General features: G+C 39.2%; 1 protein-coding gene across 2 annotated transcripts; it reads right to left on the bottom strand.

Moving 5' to 3' along the window:
• Positions 1 to 4652: 4652 nt before the first annotated feature.
• LOC126605954 (protein DETOXIFICATION 51-like) lies at positions 4653 to 7694 on the bottom strand. 2 transcript variants are annotated; one of them, XM_050273409.1, is made up of 2 exons: positions 5914 to 7694; positions 4653 to 4956 (listed from the first exon to the last, which is right to left on the bottom strand). In XM_050273409.1, exons 1-2 carry the CDS (start codon positions 7488 to 7490, stop codon positions 4935 to 4937), a joined length of 1599 nt encoding a protein of 532 aa, XP_050129366.1. In that variant the 5' UTR covers positions 7491 to 7694; the 3' UTR covers positions 4653 to 4934. The 2 variants fall into 2 exon arrangements, with proteins under 2 accessions (XP_050129366.1, XP_050129365.1); XM_050273408.1 differs by lacking the exon at positions 4653 to 4956 and adding an exon at positions 5080 to 5179.
• Positions 7695 to 11639: the final 3945 nt, after the last annotated feature.

Raw genomic sequence — 11639 nt, 5'->3', positions numbered from 1 at the left:
TTTCGTACAATTGTACAGACAGATTTCAAACCAACCTTTGTAGGCACGGATTGAGACTGTGAAGGTGGTTTTCATGTTCGTTGCAAGCCTAGGATTCGATTCATACCTTTAGTTGGTCATGAGAGCTTGTAGAACTTGAATTTCTCGAACTCTAGTGAGGGGTGATTTTCCTCTGACGTGATCGTGAAGGTTTTAGGTGGTTTTGAGACCTAAGAAGGTATTATTCTTGCTTTTCTAGAACGTTGGATCAATTTTGGAGTGATTTTGACGTAAGAACACTCGGGTTTATATAGTTGCAGGGTTTGGCCGGTTTCCTCGAGTTTTTCCAGTGAGTTTTCGTTGTTTTTAGGTCCCCAAAGTGGTAAAAATGTGTTCTACTCGTTGTAAGCTTCATTTTGGTGAAAATTTCATCGAATTTGGTTGAGAAATGGAAGAGATATTAAAGTTTAAAGATTTTCCAATTTCCAGCAGTATAGACGGCGACAGCGACAGAATCCGGTGACTCGCAGGAGAAGAAGGCGAATATTCCGTCAACTTTGACGAAATATTCTAACGGCGTCAGGTATCTTTAACAGCATATGCTTTTATTTAACGGAATATTCCCTAAAACTGTTAGGGAATCCGTCAGTGTGCCAAGCATGTGCCTGCACGTGGGCGGCGCGTCTGGCCGTGCCTTGGTCGGCGCGTGACGGCGCTTGGGACGTCAGAAAATTTTTCTAAAAATATGGGGATGTTCGTGGGGTTGAGTAGATCATATTGGTATATTCAAACACCCCAATTGAGCAATGTATGAGAAGTTATTACCTAGTTTTGGTTATGTGCTTTAAATAATGTTTATATAGTTGTTTCGCATATAGGTGAGACCTATCCTGAGGACGAGCGCATTCAAGCAAGGCTTGGGGGTTACGACCCTTCCACATATTAGTGAGTGGGCTTTTGGTTTTCAATATATACTTATATACTTGGTATTTTTCCCATAAAATGTGTTTAAATGAAATTCTGTTTTGAAATGCCATGCCTATTGATTTATACTTTGACTATGAAATTGTATGGTATATACATATGTGATTCGACGCGGTGGACGCTCATGTGAGTTGTAGATTGTTCTTGTGAATTGATGATTGTTATTGTGAATTGATGATCCTGTGAGATGTGTTGAGAGCTTATAAACATGCACCCTAGTGTTAGTGCTCCCACCCGTGGTTAGGGCATAGTCCTTCACGTGATGTTCATCTCCTGCACCATACGCTCACCTTGGATCCAAGTTAGGTGAATAGTCATATCGTATAGACCACTGTAGGTAGTTCCGACTCGTAGGTGACCCGCGATTATTCGCACAATCTTCACGTGATCCTAGCACTAGAGCGTATTTACTTACACCAGTCTTGTCGTACAGACCACATTAGGTGGTTCCGACTCGTGTGCATGCATACTTGTTGAGCTATAGATTCAGCCGTACATGCCACTTTAGGTGGATCCGGCTGATATGTTATATTTCATGAGATTATTTCACCTGAGTTACTTATTTTGTTACTATGAGATATATGGCATAGTACTATGATTTCCACTATTCTGAGTATAGTTTTGAGATATGTCTATATATTCTATTTTCTGGGAATTTATACAGGTTTTACGGCGAGGGGTTAGAACTTTTGATAAATGAAATGGTTTTGAAAAGCTTTGTTTTTGCCTACTCACACTTTTTGTTTTGCGCCCCCCCCCAGGTTTTAGGTAGGAGTGCTTGTTGGTGGCTCACGAGGAATTCACGGCAGCTCTGACAGATTATCACTAGTGTAGGACCATCTTTGGTACTGTATAATTAGTATTCGTCCTGCTGGATTGCACTTAGGCTACTTATGCTCCAGTTATGTGTAGTCACACTTATTCTCGTCTTGCACCTTACCTTATCTAGTGCTCTAGTTGGTTTGATTTTATTTATTCTCATTTATGTATATCATTATTGCTTCCGCACTGTGCACATGACTACATCACCCTCACGTGACGGCCAACATGCCTCGATCTAGGTTGGGGTGTGTCAGATTAAATTTGTAGACAAAATTTTGTAAACTAAATTATATGGAAGTGGACAATTTGATTATTGTTTAAGCGTTGATAAATGTGCTTATTTTCTATTGGTGACATATCATTTAATTTGTAAATTTTGTCTCCCTGTCATTATCCTAATTGAAAACCATACGGATTAGGGGCGAATGAAATTTTTGTCATATAGATTAGGGTTTTCAAATGTAAAAAACCATACAGAGTCGAACCGAGTTGGAGCCATTTTTCAAATCAAAGATTAAGAAATCTTAGACTTTGGCTTCGTCTGGCTCCCTTTAAGGCCGGCCAATGCATGAGGAAAAAATGGCAAAATAATTTGGTTTTGGTTTATTTTGATTGATTTGACGGCATGGAACCCACAGGTTCGGCTTGAAAAACAAGTTGGGTGGGGGTCAGTTTTTGAAGTGGCAGGTTTGGCCGAACACAAGGTAGTCTAAGTGGAGATAACTGGAGGAAGTAAATGAGTATATATGAGCTGCTAGCCGCTTCAGAAAAATATGCGGATTAAAAGACAATAGAGTACGTAGGCAAAACAACAAGTCCCACTGAAATGAATGACAAAACTGACATGAAGGGGGTGATTCCCCCTCGTGCACTTTCTGAACATATAGAGTATGCATGTTGCTTCATAACAGACAACACCCTGTCTATCTTTTTCTAAATAGCACTCTGGTGGACGTCTTGATTTTTGCATTATACAGTCCATTGTTTGTTTCCCTTGCTTCATTGCCCTTTTATCCATATCATAGGGACCTAAATGAACCACCTAAATTCCATGTATTCAGAACATGTCATGAGAACATATATGTAGCTACGTGTTTGTGTTTTTGTCCAAATAAGTCAGATATGGCAGTACATGACGATGCCAATCTAATCACGCATATTGTAAATATAACAGTTCATTTTTGTTTTATTTCTGAGAAAGTAGAGATTGAGACTTAGACCTAGTTTGGGAGTGAGGTGCTTAAAAAAAAAGCACCCATGAAAAAAAGCTGTGAGGGTTTTAGGTGTTTGGTAAACTGAAAAAAAATGGCTTATTTTGGAAGCTGCTGTGAGAATAAGCTGAAATCAAAGGAAAAAGCTGAAGCTGCTATTTGTAGCTTTGGAAAACTGGCTTTTTTTCAAAGCACACGGAGCTACAGTGCTTCTTTAATGAAAAGATCCACTATTAGACTGTTTTTTTCCCAAAAGCACTTTTACAAAAAAGTTTACCAAATACTCTGCTGATTTATTTCATAGCCGCTTATTCTCACAGCACAACCGCTTATTCTCATATCAGCTTTTTTTCAAAGCACAGCAATACCAAACCAGCCCTTAGTTATCTAATATCGGAAAGTGAAATATCAATAGACTATCTGCCAACGAATCTAAACCCTAGTTGCATAACAGGGTTGATGCGATCAAATTGAGACTAATGTGTGTGAGAAAAGTACTCAAATTACCAACCTCTCATAATTGAGGCTGGCTTTAACTTTGTTCGTAACAAATTATGACATTATGTGGTACTCGGGCCGTTTGTTTCCTATGGTACTTATCACTTTGATAGGGATATATGCGTGGACTGAAATAATTATAAACGCAAACGTCTCTTCAGATAATATATTCTGTAAATTGGTCCCCCAATCACTTTGCATATTGCGTCTAAAACTCTATGAATGAAGTAGTTCAGATTCTTCCCTTATGTGAGCAAGCATCATTGGGAATATTTGTGAGAGTAAAAACTGAAAACATAACTTAATGGTATTTGGATTTTGGATCCGAATGGGAAACGATATTCTATATATACTAGTTTGATTTGCTAGGAAGAGAATTCGAGGAGTCAGTATATTGTTGTGACCAACTATTTTAACTCACATATGAACATAACAATGACTTTTTTTTAATAAGTTAATTCAAGGTTAAGAATTTTATACCTTGATGTATCATCCAAAAAAATCTTAAATATATTTTGTAAGTGATAATTTGACAGTAGAATAGTTGAAAATGACCGAATATTAATTTAGCAACTGCTTAATAACTATTTAGTTTTTATTTTTTATTTGAACGTTTTTCTGAAACCAAAAAATTGTTTTCAGTTAAAAAAAATGAAAATCCAAAACCAAATTTGAAAGCTACTTTTTTAAGTTTTAAAAATTTGGCTTGATTATTGTTTTCAATATTTATTTATTTATTTATTTGAAAACTAACAACTCAAACTAGTAATTATTAGACAAGGCGAGTCTAGTTAGGAAAAAAATTAAAATTAAAAGTTAAAACAAAAAAACGTAATGGTTATTGAACGTACAATAACTAAAGCAAAAACATTTGTCTTTGAGCATGATTATGTGCATGCATTGCTTTCATCTTATTTTTTGAGCATGCCTGTTTCTTCACCAAATGGATTACTACTACCTCTCACTACTGAGAGAAATAGAGAAAGAGACTTACTGAAAATAAGTTGTTATTATGACGGTATCTCGAGTTTCTATATAATGAATTTTTACATATTTTAATCTTCTTAAGTATTAATATATTATTTTAAGACACCGTCGTAATAACATCTAAATTGCGTCAAAAATGCTCTCTCACCATTGACCGCGCATACTCTGATCTATCAAAACTAGCATGAGTGGGCAACATATAATATCCAACTTAAATGTTATTGTTGGGGGATTTACAAATTGGGGACCAACGTGAAAGAAAACGATAAGATAAAACGTCCATTTGCAAAACATTGTTTGGACAACCCCACTGCCACGTGTTGCAATCTCATTCGAAGCTAATCGGAAACTTTCGTAAGGCCTTGTCTACCCTACAATAGCTCATGAAAGGAAAAGACCAAACATGTCCGAATTTCTGAGACATTTCCTATTTGCAGTAAACGCTTACCAGTTTCACTGTACTACTCCCTTGTCTCTGTCAAAATATCATTTCAAATTTGATCAAATCTAAAAGTAAAAACACTGAATGTATCGCTATTTACACCACACAAAACATTCAGACTTACGAACAACTAAGAAACAAATTACTTTGGTTCAGGTCAAATTTACATGATTAATTCAGTAATCTTTTTACGACGTAACAGACCAAACTACTATTGAGAGACTGGCTTTTTTTATAGAAGCGATGGAATATGTTACTGCCAAGAACATCATGAACAAAAAGTGTTAGATGAATGCATTTTTTACAACGATCAATTTATTAATTTAAAGATAATTATCTCACAATTCAAATCATTTAAATCCCTTCACAGCTGCTAAAAGAGACCATTAAAACCAAAAATTTTGATGCATATCTGTCACAAAGACGTCAAACGTGACATATCTAAATTGAGAGACTATTAAGCTCAAGCAGCTCAACTGATCCGACATATATGTGCAAATTAGTCAGATACATAGAGTCTGAAAGTCTTAAATTTATGTGGAAAGCTGTAAAACAGGATACTCCAGCATTTTCTTGGATGGATTATTTGTAGATAAATTATTTATAGGAATAATTTATTAATCAAACCAAAGCCACTTATTGTGAATGAGTCCGTGCAAAATATAAAGCAAAAGAGATATTATATTCACACACCTCAAATTATTTCTTCCACATCTTTTTAATTTTTTTAATATTTTTTACACACCATTAACACTTGATAGAAAAATATTAAAAAATTTAAAAGATGTGAAAAAAGTAATTTAGGGTGTGAATATAATCTCCAAAGCAAAATCCACTGGCATCCACATATAAATAAGAGAAAACAAAATTGTAGAATTATTTTATTTTACGCAAATCCCAATCTCTAGCCCAAAAAATTAATAACAATATAATTCACAGAAAAAAAGAAAGAAAGAAGTAATTATATAAAAAAAACTGGTGGAAAATTACCGAGAAGAAGGCACCGTAATAATAATCAACGGCTGCTGTTCCTCAACAACCTTACAATCAGGTACTGTGATTTCACTCCCGGCGCACGTTAGCGACTGGGCCCTCTTAGCTTGAAGATCCCAGTCTGTGGTCCCAACCACATACAACATCAGCCCAGCACAACAAACCTGGGCTGACAGCAACCCGATCCATAATCCACAAAACCCGATTCCTACCCAGAACCCGAGTCCCACAGCCACGGGCATGCCCACGAGATAGAATGCGCTGAGGTTCACGTTAGCCGCGGTGGACGGACGTGCGCTGCCTCTGAGGACCCCACAACCCACTGTCTGCGGGCAGTTGCCAAGTTCGCACAGGCCTAGGATCGGCAGCGCCGCCGACGTCAGCCGCACGATCTCCGCGTCGCTGGTGAACATCCGAGCCCAGCTCCCCCGCATCCCAGACGCCAAACTCGTCGCGGATAGGCCCATCAAGAACGCAATCATGACCGCCACCGCAGAGGATAACTTTGCCTTGTGCGGCCGGTTCGCCCCGAGCTCGTTCCCGACCCGCGTCGAGACCGCGAAGCTCAAGGAGGACGGGAACGCGTATATCAGCGACGTCGTTTGGATGAGCACGCCCATCGAGGCGACGGTTGCTCTGGGGTCCACGAGGAGCCCACACAGGACGATCATGATCTCATACCACCACCACTCCAAGCACACGGAAACGCAGCTCGGTGCGGCGAGCCGAAGCAGTGGCTTCCAACCTGTCAGGCACTCGCGGCTCGGCTTCGTCCATGTTGGCTCGTGGATCCCTGTGGCCCACACGTACGACACGAGGGCCAGTAAAACAAATAGATTGGAAGCGGCGGAAGCCGCCGCGACTCCGGCCACGCCGAGCTGGAGCCGAGTGACTAACAGGAGGTTCATCGGGAGGTGGAAGAGCGCGCCGGCGAGGGATGCTAACGTGAGCGGGTGGGTGATTCCCTGCGCGCGAAGGTATATGCGGATTGGGTGAATGAGGGAGTTTGTGAAGAGGTCAGGGAGGGAGAAGATGAGATAGGTGTGGGCCACGGCGGTGATATCTGGGTCCTGGCGGAGGTACAAGAGGATTACTGACATGCTGACCCAGAGGAGCGAAATGGGCAGCGATGCGAGGGTGAGGAAGATGACGGAGCGGTGGAGGGTCAAAGAGAGGAGCTTCGGACGTTGGGCACCGAAGGCTTGGGAACAGAGAGGTTCCATGCCCAGGGCTAGTCCGGAGAGGACGGAGTAGCCGGTGATGTTAGCGAATGCGATGGCGAGGGATCCAGCGGCGAGCTCGAGGTCGCCGAGGTGGCCAAGGAAGAGCATCGAGACGACTGAGCGGGAGTAGAGAATGAGGGCGGTGAGGAGGATTGGGAAGGCCAGCTGAAACAGAGACTTGGTCTCGGCGACTATGTCCGAAACAGCAAGTGAACTTGTGAAATGTGGCAGCGGAGGCGGCTTTGGAGCTTCTGGTAAGGATAAGAAGTCTAGGAAAAAGTGGGGCTGCGGCGGCTGATGGTGATGATGCTCTGTTTTCGTGGCTGTGGATGAAGGGTTTGGATTATACATGATTGTTTGATGAACAACAACAGAGAACTGCAACTACGGAAAAACAAAGAAATGTATTTGTTTCGTTTGTATGCGATGACTGATTGTTTCTGTTTTGGAACGATTCTCTGTTTTTTAGAGAGAAAAGGAGGGAGGATAGAGAAGGAGATACTCCCGTAGAGAGCACTCTAATGACTTCAAATTGAATGGGGATGGATAGATGGATGATGGGTTGGTTTTTTTGGCGTAGATGCAAGGGATGTACAAGTATAAATAGAGGTGATGAGGAGGGTGTTTCCGTCTTTCTCATTTGCCTTTGAACTTTGTTTATCTTTATGCTCTTAAGTGCTCTTCGGGTTTAAGTTACTAACCGCTTAATGCTTAAGTGTTTTTACCGTTTCGTAAATGGCTTTTAACTCTCTAAGGTTCATTAACTCCAAAACTAATCACAAACTTTTTTATTTTTTTTATTTTTATTTTTTTTAGGAGGAGAGTGTGGTAATACTTGTTTAGGGTTTAGTAGTTTATGTAGTTTGAAGAAAGAGACGTCAGATTGTCAGAAGGCAAGGCAGGGCAGACTCAGCAGAGGATTCAATTTCCAATAAGTGAAATTTTTAAAGAGGGAGATAGTTGTGGAGGATGATATGTATATATATGTAGGTCATGCATCATCAGATTCGTCACTGCGTCCGTCTCTGCGTGCTCGCAGTCTGACCGTTTGGTTTCTCTTGAGTTCTGGCATTTACCTACGTACGTGAGTACTTGTATAATGTGCTTTTCTTCAAGTGCCAGTGATTCGAGCACACTCCCCTCTTCTCACCGGCGCCCAAGGATATGCAATGCCAATATAATGCAACCAAGAAAGGAACTTTTTTGTATATATATCCTCCCTACACTCCACATCTATTAACTTCAATTTTTTAAAGCGTATCAAAAGTTTGAATATTTGTCAAAAGTTAAATGACTTAAAATAGAAACTAGAAAATTACCGTTGGCAAAATAAAAAAAAAAAAAAAAAACTAGAAAACTACAAATATTTTGTTAAAAGTTTAAGGATAATACTTGCACCCCTCTATCTCGGATGCACAATCCCCCTATGTGGGACCCTAGTTTGTGAACACTATGTCTTGACTGAATAAAACCAACTATCTAAACCATTCAATTTGATAAAATTCGTTCGAAGATTACTTCTATAAAAAAAATCATTCGAATTGGACATCATGTAATCATCCGAACACATCAAATAAATGGAAGGTTCATCATGAGTTTGTTACTTGGAACCTACACCATCGATTTGTTTTATATATTTAAATGATTAAATGATTCCCGATTGAAATGATTTTTTGTAAATGTGATATTTAAATAAAGATTAAGAAATTGAATGTTTCCGGTATGAAATTTGTACGGTCAAGATACGTTATTCACGAAGAGAAAATGAGCTCATCTCCAAGAGAAAAAACACAATAGTATCCAAAGTTTAATTAAGCCATAATTAAATTAATCAGGTAGTTGTCAACCCAGCTATCATAGTGGTCATGAGAGCTTTGATTGGAAGCACAAGGTTCTTGGAAATTGTCATGCATAGTCTCTAACAACATCTCTTGCCACATTTTTTGAGGCACATAAATTGCGAGCTGTTTATTGGTGGGTTTATTTTGATTGAGTGTCAATTAATCCTCTTGGATCAAAAGTCATAGGAGGAGTGAGACGTGAGGTCACTCTCACTCGCAGTTGCACTACTTGGAGTCTCGATCATATGAACTCTGTGGATTCGCAGTTGAATTTTCTGCAGCAAACAAAATTGAAAAATTAATACATGGATAAATGGAGTCATATATCGAGAGTAGGGTAGCAGACGAGAGGAGGGGGAGAGGGAATGGGGGTATTGGCCGGTGGGTGGGCCTTGTGGCCGTTTGAATGATCTGATTGGGCGACTGTAATTTCTGAATTGGACACGAAGGATGGTCAGGGCTATAAACGTCAGCAAAACTTCATTTTACTGTCAAAACTGCAGCCGATGGACGACGTTGCTCCTCCAAAGTTGTATCTCAGGTCACTGCTCCTCATAAGGAAAAAAGAGCTGTGTTAGCAACAAACGTCTGCGAGTGTGAATTGTTGTCAACCGTTTAACTCATTTCTATTTACTCATGGGATATTGCTCTACTTTAAAATGATCATCATACCTTTAGCTTTAGGTATATAATTTATCAGATTGGTATCCTTAAATATAGAGATTTTTCCAAGTTACTAATAGTTTAGTCATTTCATTAACTATTTTGATGAGAAAGAAGACCCTGACCTAAAGGGGTCATTCTGTTATCAGTATTACTGATTCAGCGGCTATATTGTCAAGTTTTCTTGTAGTGTTGCAAGACTGCAGATATGATCGATAGTCTAGTGGCATGTGAATTAATTAATGAGTTGCTTACTAAAGAAAGAATATATATATATATATATATATATATATATATATATATATATTGTTGATGGTACTGCACAAATTCAAAACAAAGAACGAGGTTACCAGGAAAACAAATAGCGCAGACTTCTCTTGGGTGGAGTTGCGGACAATGTCGCTTTCTTTAAGACGTTTCGCGGCTCTGCCCAAGTTGTGCAAGCAGTCAAAAGTACCACAACGTCCCCAGGATAAAATAGCCCAGAAAACGCATCTGTATAGACCTTCCTTTGCACTAAGGAAGATCCAAAGCTTTCACCACTCTTATACTCAAAGTTCTTCTAGTTTTTCTTAGTTTTTCTTAGAGTGGTTTACATAGCAGAAAACCCTAGTATTTATACACAATTGCAAGACTTTAACGTTGAAGTAGTTGAGCAGATGACGCTCACAAAATCTGGCCACAAAACAAGGGAGTAAAGCCCCTTTGTTGAGAAAGAATAGGTCTCCCAAATAAAAATAAAACCTTGCAGTTTAAGAAAAGATTTTCTCCTTAAAAATAGGAAACCAAAGTTAATAAAAAAACTAACTCTAATAAATTTAAATAAACATAAAATCCCAACAATCCCCCACTTGGTTATTTAAAGCTTGATCCTTGAGTATATCATCGTAGAGTCTGCATAAATAATGGTGTTATGTAACTTGAACCATTACATAGTGCCTAAGCTTCAGATCAACATGAGTAACACTTAGTTTTGGACTCAAACTCTGATAACAAAGCACATACAACCCTTCTTAGGTGAAGCTCGAAGCCAGCACGATTCGGCCATGTGCTTGTATCCCAGTTTAGTGATAGTGCTAAAAGTTAGCCCCATAACTTCATGGTAGGCGGCCTCACCTTCACCATCAGAAAGGTGAAACTATCAAAGATACTCTTATAGCTAGGTATCCCACTCAACTAGAATATAGTTTTCATTAAGAGTATTATAACTCATCATTTAAATATGCTACAGGATTTCATGCCTCCACTCGAGTCTAACGACAACTTCTGTAATAAGTATGGCATGAATTCATATCACTCCATGACTTGTTATTACCTATTGAACCAATTTCTAGGAATCTCCAGTCCAAAGGTTAAGTTAACATCACGATTGACTCAACTTAATAAAGGCTTTAACCCCATTCCATTATAGGTTTTCCAAACTTTCTCTCGTGCTAATCCTTTCGTCAAAGGATCAGCCAAGTTATCTTCACACCTTAAATGGTTTATTCTGACATTTTTTGTGGAAAGAAACCCTCTCATTGTGTTATGCTTTCAACGAATTTGTCGTCTCTTCCCATTATATTATTGATGTTTGTACCATACTTGACAAATCTCGAAACTACTGAGTACCGGTCAACGTTATACCGTCAAGGACCCAGAAGAGTTTCCCTCCAACCAGGAGGCCAATCATAGCGCGACACGTGTCAACATCAGAAGCCAATCACAACACAACACGTGTCAATGTCAGAATGAAACTAGAAACTCTTTTCTATAAATAGAGATCATTCTCTCACAATATTTCCTAATGTCATTTGTACTAAATGATTCACTAGTACTCACTAAACGAGAGTTTGAACCTATGTACTTGTGTAAACCCTTCACAATTAATGAGAACTCATTTACTCCGTGGACGTAGTCAATCTGGGTGAACCACGTACATCTTGTGTTTGCTTTTCTGTCCCTATCCATTTACATACTTATCCACACTAGTGACCGGAGCAATCTAGCGAAGGTC

Source organism: Malus sylvestris, chromosome 15 (genome assembly GCF_916048215.2).
Source record: "Malus sylvestris chromosome 15, drMalSylv7.2, whole genome shotgun sequence".
Lineage (NCBI taxonomy): Eukaryota > Viridiplantae > Streptophyta > Magnoliopsida > Rosales > Rosaceae > Malus > Malus sylvestris.
This window is presented reverse-complemented; position numbering and strand designations above follow the sequence as displayed.

Coding starts and splice junctions, on each gene's coding strand:
- LOC126605954 (XM_050273408.1), bottom strand. CDS start 7,490: ATGTATAATCCAAACCCTTCATCCACAGCCACGAAAACAGAGCATCAT. Junction 5,180..5,913: donor ATTACGGTGCCTTCTTCTCG/GTAATTTTCCAC, acceptor TGTTCTTGGCAG/TAACATATTCCATCGCTTCT.